Below are 16069 nucleotides of genomic sequence, written 5' to 3' on the forward strand. Positions count from 1 at the left end.
TCTATCCAAGACTAGTAACCATTTTACATTCTTTTGGTGAAATGCCTTACTGTTTTTTAAAATGGCTTCACTTTTTTTGCATTTCTATCAATGATGTACAAGGATCGCAATTTCTTTACATCTACTTTGTTTTTTAAAAGTTAGCTTTAAAAGTGACCACTCAAACTGGTAATATTCCATTGTGATTTGGGTTTTTTTTATTTCTCTTCTGATTTGGGCAATGATGACCCGTCAAAACTAAACCAAAGATAACTTAAAGGGAATCACTGAGGATAAATTTGGAATATTTGAACATCAGTGTAGATAGTGAGATTAATTATGAACCATTGAATAAAATGACAAATCACAAATTTTTAATAATATGACAAATTAGTAATAAAATGTGTGATACAGTGCAACATGATTATCAATGTATAATGAAAAATGAGTGGTGAAAAAATAAAGAGACTTGGTTTATATTCTTTCAATAAAGTGGTTGAACAGCATTGGAATTCACATGCCTACAAGTTGGCACATACATGCCATTCCAACATATAGAAGACATGGGACATTGGAAGACAGGCTGATTATGTTAAGATTGTCTCAGAAAAGCAAGGATGCTTTTCTTCTTCTTCTTCTTCTTCTTCTCCTTCTCCTTCTCCTTCTCCTTCTCCTTCTCCTTCTCCTTCTCCTTCTCCTTCTCCTTCTCCTTCTCCTTCTCCTTCTCCTTCTCCTTCTCCTTCTCCTTCTCCTTCTCCTTCTCCTCCTCCTCCTCCTCCTCCTCCTCCTCCTCCTCCTCCTCCTCCTCCTTCTCCTCCTCCTCCTTTTTCTCCTTCTCATCCTATTCTTGTTTGTTTCCTAATAAAAGTCAGAGAAAGAAAGGGTGTGGGTTTTAATTGGTAGGTAGGTGGGGAGGACATTGGAGGAGCTGAGGGAGAGGAAGAGGAAAACCATATTCAGAATATATTGCATTAAAATGATTTCAATTATATATAAAAAGAGACATAAATGTAAGGCTAAGGGTATAGTTTGACCATAGAGTACTGGCCTAACATGCACGAGGGTCTGAATTCCATTCACAGCATGAAAAATAAAAAAACAAAGAGAACTAAAAATTTCTTCATTGTCAACAAGCAAAACCACAAACATAACCATGAGAAAACTCTGGAAAAATCTAGAATTTGAGGGTATTTAAAACAATCACTAAATTGTAATATTTGGGACTTTTTTAGGTAATAGAAACTAACAAACAAGGTAGGACAGTCTCTAAATGGCCCTTCCTTCAGACTCTGCTCCATACTTTGTCTCTGAATCCCCTCCCATGGGCATTTTGATACCCCTTCTAAGAAGGACCAAAGTGTCCACACTTTAGTCTTCCTTTTTCTTGAGCTTCGTGAGGTCTGTGAATTGTATCTTGGGTATTCTGAGCTTTGGGACTAATATCTACTTATCAGTGAGTGCATACCATGTGTGTTCCTTTGTGACTGGGTTACGTCACTCAGGATGGTATTTTCTAGTTCCATCCATTTGCCTAAGAATTTCATGAAGTCATTGTTTTTAATAGCTGAGTAGTACTCCATTGTGTAAATGTACCACATTTTCTGTATCAATTCTTCTGTTGAGGGACATCTGGGTTCTTTCCAGCTTCTGGCTAGTATAAGTAAGGCTGCTATGAATATAGTGGAGTATGTATCCTTATTACCTGTTGGAGCATCTTCTGGGTATATGCCCAGGAGAGGTATATCTGGGTCCTCAGGTAGTATTATGTCCAATTTTCTGAGGAACCGCCAAACTGATTTCCAGAGTGGTTTTACCAGCTTGCAATCTGTCTTAGTCAGGGTTTCTATTCCTGCACAAACATCATGACCAAGAAACAAGTTGGGAAGGAAAGGGTTTATTGAGCTTACACTTCCACGTTGCAGTTCATCACTAAAGGAAGTCAGGACTGGAACTCAAGCAGGTTAGGAAACAGGAGCTGATGCAGAGGCCATGGAGGGATGTTTCTTACTGGCTTGCTTGCCCTGGCCTGCACTCTTATAGAACCCAAGAGCACCAGCCCAGGGATGGTACCACCCACAAGGGGCCCTCCCCCTTGATCACTAATTGAGAAAATGCCTCACAGTTGGATCTCATGGAGGCACTTCCCCAACTGAAACTCCTTTCTCTGTGAATAACTTCAGCCTGTGTCAAGTTGACACAAAACCAGCCAGTACAATTGACCCCTTGTCAATTTGACACACAAACACATCACTATTAAGCCTCAATCCTTAATTTCTTATTCATCCCCAAGATCTAAATTACTTTAAAAGTCCCACAGTCTTCACATATTAAAAGTTCAATCACTTTAAAATGTCCAATATCTTTAAAATTCAAAGTCTTTTAAAAATTCAAAGTTTCTCAACTGTGGGCTCCACTAAAATACTTTCTGCCTTCAAGAGGGAAACATATCAGGGCACAGCCACAACCAAAAGCAAAACTCAAACTCCAATGGTTCAATGTCTGGGATCCAACTCACAATCTTCCAGGCTCCTCCAAGGGCTTGGATCACTTCTCCAGCTCTGCCCTTTGTAGCACACAGGGCTCCTCCAAGGGCTTGGGTCACTTCTCCAGCTCTGCCCTTTGTAGCACACAGCTTGTCTTCTAGGCTCCAGCTGCCTGTACTCCACTGCTGCTGCTGTTCTTGGTGGTCATTGCACGGTACTGGCATCTCCAAAATGCTGCTATCTTCCACTGTAATTAGGCTTCACCAATAGCCTCTCATAGGCTCTCTTCATGGTGACAAGTCTCTGCTCCTATGCATGACACCTTCAAGTCCTGGGCCATCAATGGCAACTGAGGTTGCACCTTCACCAATGGCCTTCCGTGGCCTCTCACTGTGCCAAGAGCCTCAGCAGCTCTTCATGACCCCTTCATGCCTTCAAAACCAGTACCATCTGGGTGACTCTTACACAGTACCAAGTCCAGCTACAGCACAAAATACAACTGTGGCCATTTCTGGAACACACCTTCTGTGCTCTCAGAAAACACTTCCCAGAAGATTTCACCTCAGTGATGCTGGTCTCTTCTTAATCACTGCTAATTTCTTAGCTCCAGCTAACCAGCATCAATAGTCCCAGTAACACAAAGGTTTGCTTTAGTGGTTCTGGTATCTTGTTACTCACAGCTGATTCTTCAGCCCCAGCTAACCAAAACCACAGAATCTTCACAATCAAAACATGGCCACTGTAAGAGTCTTTAATCTTCCTTCTGAAATTTCACAAGCCAGGCTTCCATATTTTGCACTGTTCTTAACATTGTCTTCCAAGCTCCTACAGAACATTGTCTTCCAAGCTCTTAATATTCTAATGGCTTTTCTGGCTGAAAGTTCCAAAGTCCTTCCACAGTCCTCCCCAAAACATGGTCAGGTTGTCACAGGAATACCCAACTCCTGGTACCAATTTGTCTTAGTCAGGGTTTCTATTCCTGCACAAACATCATGACCAAGAAGCAAGTTGGAGAGGAAATGTTTTATTGAGCTTACACTTCCACGTTGAAGTTCATTACTAAAGGAAGTCAGGACTGGAATTCAAGCAGGTTAGGAAGCAGGAGCTGATGCAGAGGCCATGGAGGGATGTTTCTTACTGGCTTGCTTCCCCTGGCTTGCTTAGCCTGCTCTCTTATAGAACCCAAGAATAACAGGCCAGAGATGGTACCACCCACAAGGGGCCCTCCCTCTTGATCACTAATTGAGAAAATGCCTCACAGTTGGATCTCAGGGAGGCACTTCCCCAACTGAAACTTCTTTCTCTGTGATAACTTCAGCCTGTGTCAAATTGACACATAAAACCAGCCAGTACACAATCCCACCAGCAATGGAGGTGTGTTCCTCTCTCTTCACATCCTCTCCAGCATCTGCTGTCTCCTGAGTTTTTGATCTTAGCCATTCTGAGGTGAGGTGATATCTCAGGTTGTTTTGTTTTTTGGGTTTTTTGTTATCATTTTTATTCAATATATTCTTTATTTACATTTCAAATGATTTCCCCTTTTCTGGATTCCCCCCTCCCTGAAAGTCCCATAAGCCCTCTTCCTTCCCCCTGTTCACCCATCCACCCCTTCCCACTTCCCTGTTCTGGTATTCCTCTACACTGCTGCACTGAGCCTTTCCAGAACCAGGGGCCACTCCTTCCTTCTTTTTGGACATCATTTGATATGTGGATGTGTCTTGGGTATTCCAAGCTTCTAGGCTAATATCCACTTATCAGTAAGTGCATACCATGTTGATCTTTTGAGACTGGGTTACCTCACTTAGTATGATGCTCTCCAGCTCCATTCATTTGTCTAAGAATTTCATGAATTCATTGTTTCTAATGGGTGAATAATACTCCATTGTGTATATATACTACATATTTTTTTATCCATTCCTCCATTGAGGGCCATCTGGGTTCTTTCCAGCTTCTGGTTATTATAAATAGGGATGTTATGAACATAGTGGAGCATGTATCCTTATTACATGCTGGGGAATCCTCTGGGTATATGCCCAGGAGTGGTATATCAGGGTTGTTTTGATTTGCATTTCCCTGATGATTAAGGATGTTGAACATTTCTTTAGGTACTTCTCAGCCATTCAGTATTCCTCAGTTGAGAATTTTTTATTTATCTCTGTACCCCAACCTGGGGATCCATCTTATATACAGTTACCAAACCCAGACAGTCTTGTGGATGCCAACAAGTGCTAGCTGACGAGTCTTATATAGCTGTTTCCTGAGAAGCTCTGCCAGTGCCGGACAAATACAGAAGTTAATGCTCACAGCCAACCAATGGACTGAGCACAAGGTCTCCAATGGATGAGCCAGAGAACGGACCCAAGGAGCTGAAGGGGTTTACAACCCCATAGCAGGAACAACAATATGAACCAACCAGAATCCTCAGAGCTCCCATGGACTAAACCACTAATCAAAGAGTACACATGGAGGGAACCATGACTCCAGCTACATGTGTAGCCGAGGACGGCCTTTCCAGACATCAATGAGAGGAGAGGCCATTGGTCCTGTGAAGGCTCAATGCCCCAGTGTAGGGGAATGCCAGGTCAGGAAAGTGAGAGTGGGTGGGTTGGTGAGCAGGGAGAGGGGGGATGGGATGGGGGTTTTCAGAAGGGAAACACGGAAAGGGGATACCATTTGAAATGTAAATAAATCAAATATCTAATAAAAAGAATAGTAGGTTAGATTACTATAGGAGAATGTATAAATATAGTATAATTGACCATATTATGCAAATATAAATTAATAATTTATTTTTCCCTTTTTGATTTTACCTTTCAATGTTTCTGTTTCTCTCTTTTTTAAAATTAAAGGTTTACATGGAAAATATTTCAGATAAACACATTAAAATTGACAATTTTCATGGAAAATTAGAGTAAAGTAGTAGACATGTAAAACATTGCTAAATTAATTGAAATATGGAATAGAAACATTTTATAATAGAATTGAAGATTTATGTGGAAAATATTTCTGATAAAATTGTAGAAAAAAGTAGAAAAACATGTTAGAATTAAAGATTGTCATGGAAGGTTTTATATAGATATAATATAATAATAGGCATAAAAGTATTCCTAAGTTGACTGAAACATTTTCTGATAAACTTGAAGATTTACATGGAAAATATTTCTGATAAAATTGAAGAAGTATATAGAAAAACATGTTAAAATCAAAGATTATCATGGAAATTATACAGATAAAATGATAGGCATAAAGATAATTCTAAATTGATTGAAGGTTGAATTATAAACATTTTCAGATAAGATTGAAGATTTACATGGAAAATATTTCTGGTAAAATTCAAGAAATATATAGACAAACATGTTAAAATTGACTCTTTTTTCTCATAGTACTCTTTGAACTTGCCGAATTTCTACTTTTGATCAAGTGTGGAATATTTCCATTCTGTACATGGAACTCTAATAGTTTTAATAATATTTTCTATAATTTTGTGCATATATGTGAATTGTATATATTGCTTTGCAAGACATTGTACCATTCATGAAAATTCTGTCAGATTTTTATGACATAAAAATAAATTCTTTTATGATGTTCCTGTTTTAATAAAACAAAAGAAAAACAAGAAACAAATAATTTTAAAAAGGTAAAGCCTTTTACAGACTGAGAGAGTTTGACAGGTCTAAAAAATAGTAAATGAAAAGTTTGATTTTGAATAATTCTGAATTTGATTTTTTTGTGATTAAGACACACTTGAGAATCCTTGATTAGGATCTGAGGTTTACATGATAGTAAAAGTTGACAAGTTCATTCCTTGATATGGGTGAGTAGTTTGTGTTCACTTAGAAAGATATCCTTGTTTTCAGGGAAAATTGAAAATTTTCAGAGCAATGAGCCATGTATTTGCTAACTACAATTTATGGTTAGAAAAAGCCACTGTACTTTGAGCTTTTCTCTAAGTTTGAGAAAACAGGAAAAGAGAAGATGGATAAGGCACAATTTTACTATAGAAGATAAACATGATAGATGAGATGTGATCAAAGAAAAGTAAGAGTGATTATTTGGGTCATGGAGAAAATTAGAGACAAACACTGGAGAGTTTCCAATGGGATAGAAGTTTATATTGGGTAGTTCATCAATCCCAGGAGGCTGGCCGCATTAGAACAGTGCTCTTGATCAGGTGTGTGTGTGTGTGTGTGTGTGTGTGTGTGTGTGTGTGTTATAATGAAGAGTAAGGGAAGGGAAAGGTCTCCTGACTCTGGTGGTTTTTCTTTCCCCAAGAGATACAACACAATAACAAAGTCACTGGAAACGTACAAGAAATGACGTTCCTTCCAGAGCAGAAAGGGAAGCATTGGAGCTGTAACATGTGTGGAAATAAGTCATTAATCAGAGACCTAGAAGAAAACAGGTTCTCAATACAAGCCTATCCCAAAAAACACAACCTCAACCCCAGCACCTGTGAAATATCAAAACAAAACAAAATGAAAAACAAAAGAAGCATAATCCACACCATTTTTTTCTGGCGAAATAGCAGGGCATCAGAATGGTAAGGTCAACACAATTAGCTGCTGCCTGATGTCACAGATCTGCCCTCCTTTTCTTGGTAATGACATATCCATCTAGCCATGGGGCACACACAGAGTGGCACGCTGCAAAGAATGAGGAGTTCTCCAACATAGAGACTCTTGCTGATCATGGCCTCATGTCCCATTTGGTTCTTAGTGCTGTGTCTGCTGCCTCACTCCTTACAGTGTACTAAATAAATGTGTTTTTCTTTTAGAAAAAAGGTCCAAAGGGTGAGTTCTTCCACTGACCTACCAAAATATCCTGCTAAAACAAGGGATGCCAAGCTCTATGTCTCATTTTGTTTATGACAGTAAGTGTTTAAGATGAGACGGTAGCTTTAAGATATTTAAATTTTGATTATGTTATATAAGATAATTTCTTTTCCCTTAGGAAGTAGACATTGATTTATTTAGACATGAGGAACACAATGTCTCCTTCTTATATAATTAGATGTCACCTAATGAGGCAAATGGAACAAAATTCAAGCAACTTGTGAATCTGGGAAAAAGTTGTGCAGGGAGTCTCCTGCAAATTTTCAATATGGTTGAATATATATATATATATATATAAAAAAAATGAAAAATTTCAAATGGAAAAGAATAGCATTACTGTTTTATGTATAAAATGTCATAATGAAACTGTGTATTCTGACAAAGAATTAATTTAAAAAATAAAAATATGATACAATTCAGAAATTCCTTAGTTTTTTTTAACTCCAGTGGAATACTGTGGAGAGTTAAGAACATTTGATTATATTGAATGAAACTGATGCACATCTTCAGAAACTTCTGAAGGAAGGGAATAAAAAACACCTGGGAGGCAGGCTCTGGGGATCCCAAAATGTCACCACCCGAGACAAATAAAAATCCCCGTTTTTAATAAAATCCCCTGGTATCTACTTGTGACATTACTTTTCTGGTTCCCCTGGGATACCAAGGAAACCTTGAAGAAAGGAGACTCAGATGGGCGGGGTAGGCAGCATTGCTTCCTTTGGAGAGTTCCTCTTGATCTCTGAACTCATAGAATCTTCTTCTTCTATCAGCTCTGCTTTCAGAGCCTGGGTAAGAACTGAGTATGTCATGCCGTACATCACTGTTTCTCTAACTGCAATCCTATCCGGTTCTGGAGAGAGGTGAGCAGTTATGAGGTATAGCTTTGAGGAGGAATGAGTAATTATTTCTATTTCATTGTCTTTGTTGTTTTTGCAGATGTGGCCAGAACAGATCTGACAGATCTTGGTAATGCCATGTGTTCTTCTTGGTCAGGTACTAGTTCCAATTGGTCCTGTGCTTATCCTTGGCTAAGACCTGGAATTAGACGTCACAGAAATGTTTATTGAGCTCAAGCTCTAACAGCAGTTCCTCAGATTCCTACATTCCGGTTCTATCAAGCATTTTCCATCCTTTGATCCTTCAGACATATGTAAGAATCGCCGATTTGGAAAGAGGTTGCTTTATGCCTCCATGGTATCTTAGAACTGTCCTTCCAAGTCTCAGGAGTCGTGGTTCAAGAGTTTTCTTTGTTTTCTGCAGTAATTACTTACATATCATGTTGCATATACATATTAGGAAGCTGATCCAAGTGGTCCATTAAAAAAAATTCCATTATATAACAGGTTAACTAAGATTTAAAAAATATATGTGATTTCTTATACATACCAATATATTTAATACTAAATTATTTCCATTCTCAAATGTTTCTGTTTTCTGCTTTATTTGACATGTAGCCTTCATAACCAAAATATTGGCTATACCAACTTTTGACTTCATTAGCTTCCTTCAGTGTTACTTTATTGATAGATTAGACCATTCAAGCCCTCTTAAACCCTTTCCCTTTCTCAACTTGCATTATTTCATACTCTTTTGGTTTTCATTGTTTCTCAAAAATTCCTGAATGCCTTCTCTTTGATACAAATCTGCACAAAAGATCATTTAAGACATCAATTATTGAACATGTACTGTGTCTTAAATACTTTAAATGGATTATCTGATTTAATCCTCACAATGTTTCTTTGACATCAGTCCCACTGTTATGTATCTGACATATGCTAAATTGTCATTGTAGCAAACAATTGGCAAGACTAAACACATTTCTCAGTTTCACAGTTACTTGGGCATCATATTTAGGGATTGACTTAAGTGACTGATTGAAAGTCTGGTGAGTTTGACATCGTATGAAAAAGAAAAAGGAGAGGCCCCAATAGAGATAGGTAATGTTGGTACACAGATGTTTTCCTAACGCTTCACCTAACACTAAGATCTCAATTTGGACAGTGGATCTGCTGATCACACAGCAGAATCAAGAGTTAGAGAATCCAGCTAATAAAAATCCGACCACCTGTGATTACCACTGACACCCTTATCTTGTCATTCACCATACTCTTTGTTCACTAAGTAAAAACTCTCTGAATTGGTTGTTCTCTTTCTTGCACCACTGTTCGAGATTTGCAGTGTCATTTGATTCCCTGCAGGAAGATGTGAAGAAGGATAGATACTGCATTGAAGCTTCCCTCTTTCCTAGGTCCTACTACTTTTATGAGTAACACCTTTGTCCCTTTGTCAAACAGCGAAATTAAAATTGCACTGAGAATTCTAGATTCTTCAGTCAGTAAGTACTTATTGAGCGCTACTTTAAATTGGATGAAGAAACCTTAGCATATATTTTGAAAGTTTACACTCTGTCTTGAAATGGGGCTACTACCAAGGTGACAACAGACAAACTGCACAAAGCAGTGGAATCTAAACTACCATAAGTGACATAAGTTAGATATCCACAACCAACTCTCAGAAATAAGCAAGTCTTGATTTTTAATATTTTTTAGTTCCTGAGATAAAAATTATTTCTCCATAGATTTAAATGTAGCAACATGCAATGTCTGAGTAAGGACCTGGGAAATGATGTGTGCAGCCTCCTGCTGTGCTGAGGTGGTACAATCAGGCTCCAGCACACCAGTGGGTGTAATCCTCATGAAAGAAAAGGGGAATGAGGAATTGGGTTATTATGACAGGATTTCATGGATGTGGTAGGCAATGAGCTGAGTCTCAAAATGCTTATATGGAACTATTTTAAAAATTAAAAGCAGATGTATTTGAGTGTGATAGGTTTTAAATTCTACAGTTTTAAAGGCAAAAATGAAAATATAACTTCCCCTGGAGTGAAGGTGTGTATTAGGAAGGATGAGGGTGTTCTTCCAAGTACTAAGGACCTAATATCTGAATGGGCTGCAAAGAATAAGGGCATTTGAGGTAAGATTTAAAAATATGTATATAGGCACAGATTTAGTAATGGATATTGGAATGTTCCTATGCTTTGGGGAGGTTATCATTTCCGGAGCAGAGGTTGATGTAAAGGCAAATTGACTTTCTGAGAAAGTCAGTGAATGGTGTGATAATCCTTATCAGTCCACTAGCGATGTCTTCCTCAGATTGCAAAAGCAGTACATGACTAGTATATTAGAACTCAGACAGTCTGCTTAAATCTCCAACTCCAACTCTGCATCTGAAGCCACTGTAGACACACACAGAAAACAAGTGCTTTGTTCTAGATCTCATGTTTTGATAGTCACAGTCTCCAGATGCACATTCAAATATTTTAAGTCCAATGTTTCTTATGCTACAGTATTTCTCTCCAATCCTTACCCCAAGAACTAATCTTACTAAAGTCAAATGAGAATATTTTAAGTATTAACTCTGGAGAAGTAGGTAAAATATCACAATATAATATGATGTAAGTGGATTGGGTTGTAGTTTAGTGGTAGAATGTTTGCTTAGCAGGCACAAGATCCTAAAGACAAACAACATGGCATCATACATTGTTGTGTGACACAGTATGATGCAAAAAGTCTAGTACATAGAGCAATATATAGTTCATTAATGTTTAGTATGCATTTTATGAGTTTTGATTAAGTCTTCAGATCTATAAGATCTTGGGATTGAACCCAGATTCTTTGCGAGAGAAACAAATACTCCAACTACTGAACCCGTTCTCACTCCAGGCCATTTTTACTTATATTGATGAGAATATTTCTTTATATATCTATCCCATAATAGACATTTGCATTGTTTGCAAGTTTTGGACTTTCAGGAAAATGACTTTTAAAACATCTAAATATGAATATCTCTTTGTGGACACATTTTGTTTGTGTGTTTGTATTGTGTAAATGCCCAGGATAAATTATAGTCATGGATGTTGGTATAGATTTAATCTAATAAAAAATTGTCATATTCTTCTCCAAATAGGCTGCAACACTCCAAACATCAATATTTAAGACTCCCAGTTCTTTCTCTTGATTACAGTGTTGGATGTTGTTAGGCTTTTTAATTTTAGCCATTTGAGTGTGTATCTTACTGTGATTTTGTCTTTCATCTCTCCAATGGCTAATGTTGCTCAGAATCCTTTCATGTGAATATTAGGTATTTTATGTATTTTTGTATATGTTTGCATATTACCCAGTTTAAAATGTGTTTTATTATTGACTTGAAAAGTTCTTTATATATTCTGGATATAATTTCAGAGTTTTATGTTGTGAATGCTTTCTGTCAGGACATGGTTTATCTTTTTGTTTTTCTAACAATGATGAAGCTTAAGCTGTAATTTGTTGTGTTTTAATTTAGGCTTTTTGTTACTTCCCTAAGAACCTTTTCTTTATTTGAGGGTCACAAATTTTCATCTCTTATTTTTGTCTAGATTTTTTTGGCTTTGTCTTTTATACATACCTATGGTTTATTTAAAATAATTTCTGAAAAGTTGTGGGGTAAAATCTGAGGTTTGCTTTTCTCCTCATGAGTATTTTGCTCATTCCAGGAACAACTGGTGAAAGTGTCTCGTTGAGACAGCTCAGCCCTTTAGATATATGTTTGAATTCTGCATTAGATTGTTCTATGTGTTCATGGGGCAGCGGGCAGAAGCATTCAATGAAGCAGAGAATAATGAGAATAAGAGGGGGAAAAGCCAAGGCTGACAACTTTAGGGTTGGAAACGTCTTCAGAGGCATTTGAGTTAATGGATTTATGAAGATAAACTTAGTAAACCCAACTTGCTAGAAATTACAGAGCCTGAGAGTAAAAGTCTGTTTTTGTAACTCTGAAAATGAATAGAAAGCAATGATACAGTAGACACAGAGAACTAGAGCCCCGGTAATTTATGGAGTCCTACTTGTCTGTGCTTGTGTCTATCTCATCACGTTGACCAATATAGTAACGGAAGTAGGGATGGTCCTAAAGTTTATAGCTCCCCAAAATTGTCATTCCATAAACTTATGATGTCCCTTATTTGTCATTTTGAGGCAGGCTCTTTCAGAGTAGCCGAGTTTGGGTGTGAACTTGTCATCCTTAGGCATCTGTGACCAATTGCTAAGATTATAGACCTGAGTCACAACAGGTGGTTGAGTACCGTAACATTAGGCAGGTAACTATGGATTTAGAAACTTGCAGAGAATAAGGTATACTTTAGGAAAAGTCTACTGAATTTTACATATGGTAAGTGGAGCTATAGGATGGCAGCATGCATCGACCTGATTGATGTCATGAAGTCACTGAAGAAGATACAACAGTGAGATAGGATGATATAGAATTTGTTTTAAAAATTATATGATGTTTATTATGATTTCAAGACTTAACAAAAGTCAAGAAATAATTTAGTTGGATATTTGAGAAATATTGTTGTAATCGTAGATATTTGAAAGCAATCAACATAGAAAAGGCAAAAATAGATTAAAATTTAAATAATAGCTAGAAAAAGCAGGAACAAAGGAGGATCCTTAGAGCAGGTATGTAGTCATGGTACAGTCAGCATGAAGAGATTCACAGAGAGTAACTAAATAAGCACAAGGATGACAGAAACATAGTACGGTGTCATGGAAACCAAGACTAGAGAATGTTTCCAGGAGGTAGGGTCAGAAGTGTCAAACCAAAGAACAAGGAAAGGAAGAAAAACAAAGTCTGACAGTTTCAGTAGCAGAGACTTCTTCAGTGACACTTGAGTGAAATGGTTTCATAAGCATGAGCACATGATGCCAAAAGGCAACAAATCAGTGAGCAAGAGAAAAAGAAATCTATTCAGTAATGCTTGGAATGAAACAGGGACAGTGAAATAGAAACTGTAGGTGACATACTTACAGTCTCTGTCTCTCTGTCTCTCTCTTGTGTGTGTGTGTCTGTCTGTCTCTGTCTCAGTGTGTGTGTGTGTGTATCTGCCAGACTGCCTGTCTGCCTGTCTGCCTGCCTGTCTGCCTGCCTGTCTGCCTGTCTGCCAGTCTGCCTGCCTGCCTGCCTGCCTGTCTGTCTGTCTGTCTTTCTATCTGTCTCTCTTATTCCAAGCTACTGGTCTTGAGCTTACAAGATAGTTGAGGATGACCTTAAACTTCTAGTCCTTCTGCCTCTATAAGCATATGAACCATCACACCAGCTTCATGCATCTTTGGAGACTGAACCCAAGACCTCGTGCATGATAGACAACCAAATCTCCAGCTTACATACTCTCTCTTTTTAAAGAAGAGTCTCGTTTTCTGTGACTCTCATCATATATCAAATTGTCTGGTGATTTTCAAAATAGTTATCAGTTAGGCTTCAAATACCTTGCCCACTCTTTTCCTCTTAACTGTGGAACTTATATTTTTTCCATTTCTCACATTGTCTTAAAAACTCTTCTTGATAACAGTGGAAACTAATTGTTTTCTCACTCACAGGTTTTTTTCCTTACTTCACCCAAAAGATTACTGCAATCATCAAATAGACACTTCTTGGGTTGAGCTTTTAGAGGGCAATTGCAATGGACTGAATGTGGTAGAAACCACTTGGAGTTGTTCTTTTTTGAGAGTGTGAAATTTCTGGCTCATGTTTTCTTGCTGAACTCAAGTCTTCACATTTAGAATTGAACTGTAACACTGTGTAAAAACGTTTCCTAGTGACTTTGTCACCAAATCTAGCAACCATTTTTTTCAAAGTCCATCTTTCCCAAATACTTCATACTACTGATTCATTTCATCTATAAACATCTGCCTTTATGATTTTCTTGACATGCCCTTTACCGGTGTTAATTCTTTTTCTGAGTGTTTAAGTGGGCAACAGATCATGACATCACTATAGCGTGTGAGGTAAGCATGTATTCAAAGTCCTTTGGCAAAGGACAGTTGCTAATGCTTATACACTTAAATTCTAAAAGTGTGTGTAAATGCTTCTTCTTCAGGGACAAATACTCCGGATGTGACTCCTCACAAAAGAGGAACTCTTTTTTCCACCTTCTCAGTGCAGTCTATCATTATTCACTACTTTAAATTTCAATTGCTGATTAAAGTTTCCCCTTTGATGACTCTTCTTACCACTTTTAGACACCAATAGTGCAGAATGCAGAGAAAGAACTTCACTGAAGTGACAGAATTTATCTTCTTGGGATTCTCTAGCTTTGGAAAGCATCAAGTAACCCTCTTTGTGGTTTTCTTAAGCATCTACATTTTAACTCTGGCTGGCAACATCATTATTGTGACAATCACACACATGGACCATCACCTTCACACTCCCATGTATTTCTTTCTGAGCATGTTGGCAAGTTCAGAGACTGTATATACACTGGTCATTGTCCCAAGAATGCTTGCAGGCCTGATTTTTTATAACCTTCCCATATCATTGGCAGGCTGTGCAACCCAAATGTTCTTTTTTGTCACCTTGGCCACCAACAACTGTTTTCTGCTCACAGCAATGGGCTATGATCGTTATGTGGCCATTTGTAAGCCTCTGAGATATACAGTCATCATGAGCAAGGCAATGTGTGCCTGGTTGGTTTGTGGGTGTTTAGGCACTGGTTTGGTTATGGCGGTTCTCCATGTGCCAGCCATGTTCCATTTGCCCTTCTGTGGCACAGTGGTGGAGCACTTTTTCTGTGACATCTACCCAGTAATGAAGCTTTCTTGTGTTGATACCACTGTCAATGAAATAATCAATTATAGTGTAAGTTCATTTGTAATTCTTGTGCCCATAGGGCTGATATTTATCTCTTATGTCCTTATCATCTCTTCCATCCTTAAAATTGTGTCTGCTGAAGGCCAGAAGAAAGCCTTTGCCACCTGTGCCTCTCATCTCACTGTGGTCATTGTCCACTATGGCTGTGCGTCCATTGCCTACCTTAAGCCCAAGTCAGAAAGTTCAGTAGAAAAAGACCTTCTTCTCTCTGTGACCTACATCATCATCACTCCCTTGCTGAACCCTGTGGTCTACAGTCTCAGGAATAAAGAAGTCAAAGATGCTTTATGTAGAGCTGTGGGAAGAAACACTTCTTAAAAATTTTGAAACTTTCATCAGGAGACCTTTAGCTCAAGCATGTCTACTCACCGATAAGACATGATCTACGTGCTCATCAAATATGTTGTCTATAGACAATAATGTCAGAGAGTAGAAATGCCTTTATTTTTAATGTCTCAGTGATGACAGAAGACAAAATTTGGGCTCTAATGTTTGGATCCAAGATTCAAGAATTGTTTTATATTGGATTAAGCATACTTCTTTAAGTTCTGGCTGGTTTTGGTTTGGAGACATCTTTGGATTCCACTTTATAGACTCTCAGACAGTCAAGTCCTTTATCTAGTCTCAATGTGAGGAAGAGACAAGTACAACATTGTAGGAAGGGGTCTGTGCACCATGAGTGCAGGGACAGCAACTTTCATTTCCTTCTTCATGCACAAAAAAGGCTTTTGTTTTGATGAGTTAAAAATCTTTTCATTTCAGACAGGATTTTCTCAATTCTTATTGACAGAAAATCAAAGATATTTGCAAGAAAAAGGGTCCCAAATCTTATTATTTAGCTACATTAACTCTTTAAATATTATAAATTTCTATGTGTATTTCTATTTTTTCCTATGCATTCAAAGCAACAATGCCTTCTTCTCCAGAGGCTAAGCAGCATAGAAAACAGACTGAGAAAGTTTTTCTGTAGCTACATTTTTATTGTCACGCTTTTCATAATGACTCTTTTCAACCTATGGAAACCTTTGTTTTTAAGTTTTACATAGCAACTGAACTGAAACTGGAGTTACTTGTGTGTGTGTGTGTGTGTGT

At 37.9% G+C, this 16069-nt stretch overlaps 1 protein-coding gene across 1 annotated transcript; it reads left to right on the forward strand.

Moving 5' to 3' along the window:
• The first annotated feature begins 14365 nt into the window (after positions 1–14365).
• Positions 14366–15295, forward strand: LOC127697707 (olfactory receptor 16). The gene has a single exon (XM_052201019.1). The coding sequence runs from the start codon at positions 14366–14368 to the stop codon at positions 15293–15295; it is 930 nt and encodes a 309-aa protein (XP_052056979.1).
• Positions 15296–16069: the final 774 nt, after the last annotated feature.

This window comes from Apodemus sylvaticus, chromosome 12 (genome assembly GCF_947179515.1).
Source record: "Apodemus sylvaticus chromosome 12, mApoSyl1.1, whole genome shotgun sequence".
Classification (NCBI taxonomy): Eukaryota; Metazoa; Chordata; class Mammalia; order Rodentia; family Muridae; genus Apodemus; species Apodemus sylvaticus.

What these genes read in the sequence shown, in the direction of transcription:
- LOC127697707 (XM_052201019.1), top strand. Translation starts at nt 14,366, where the DNA reads ATGCAGAGAAAGAACTTCACTGAAGTGACAGAATTTATCTTCTTGGGA.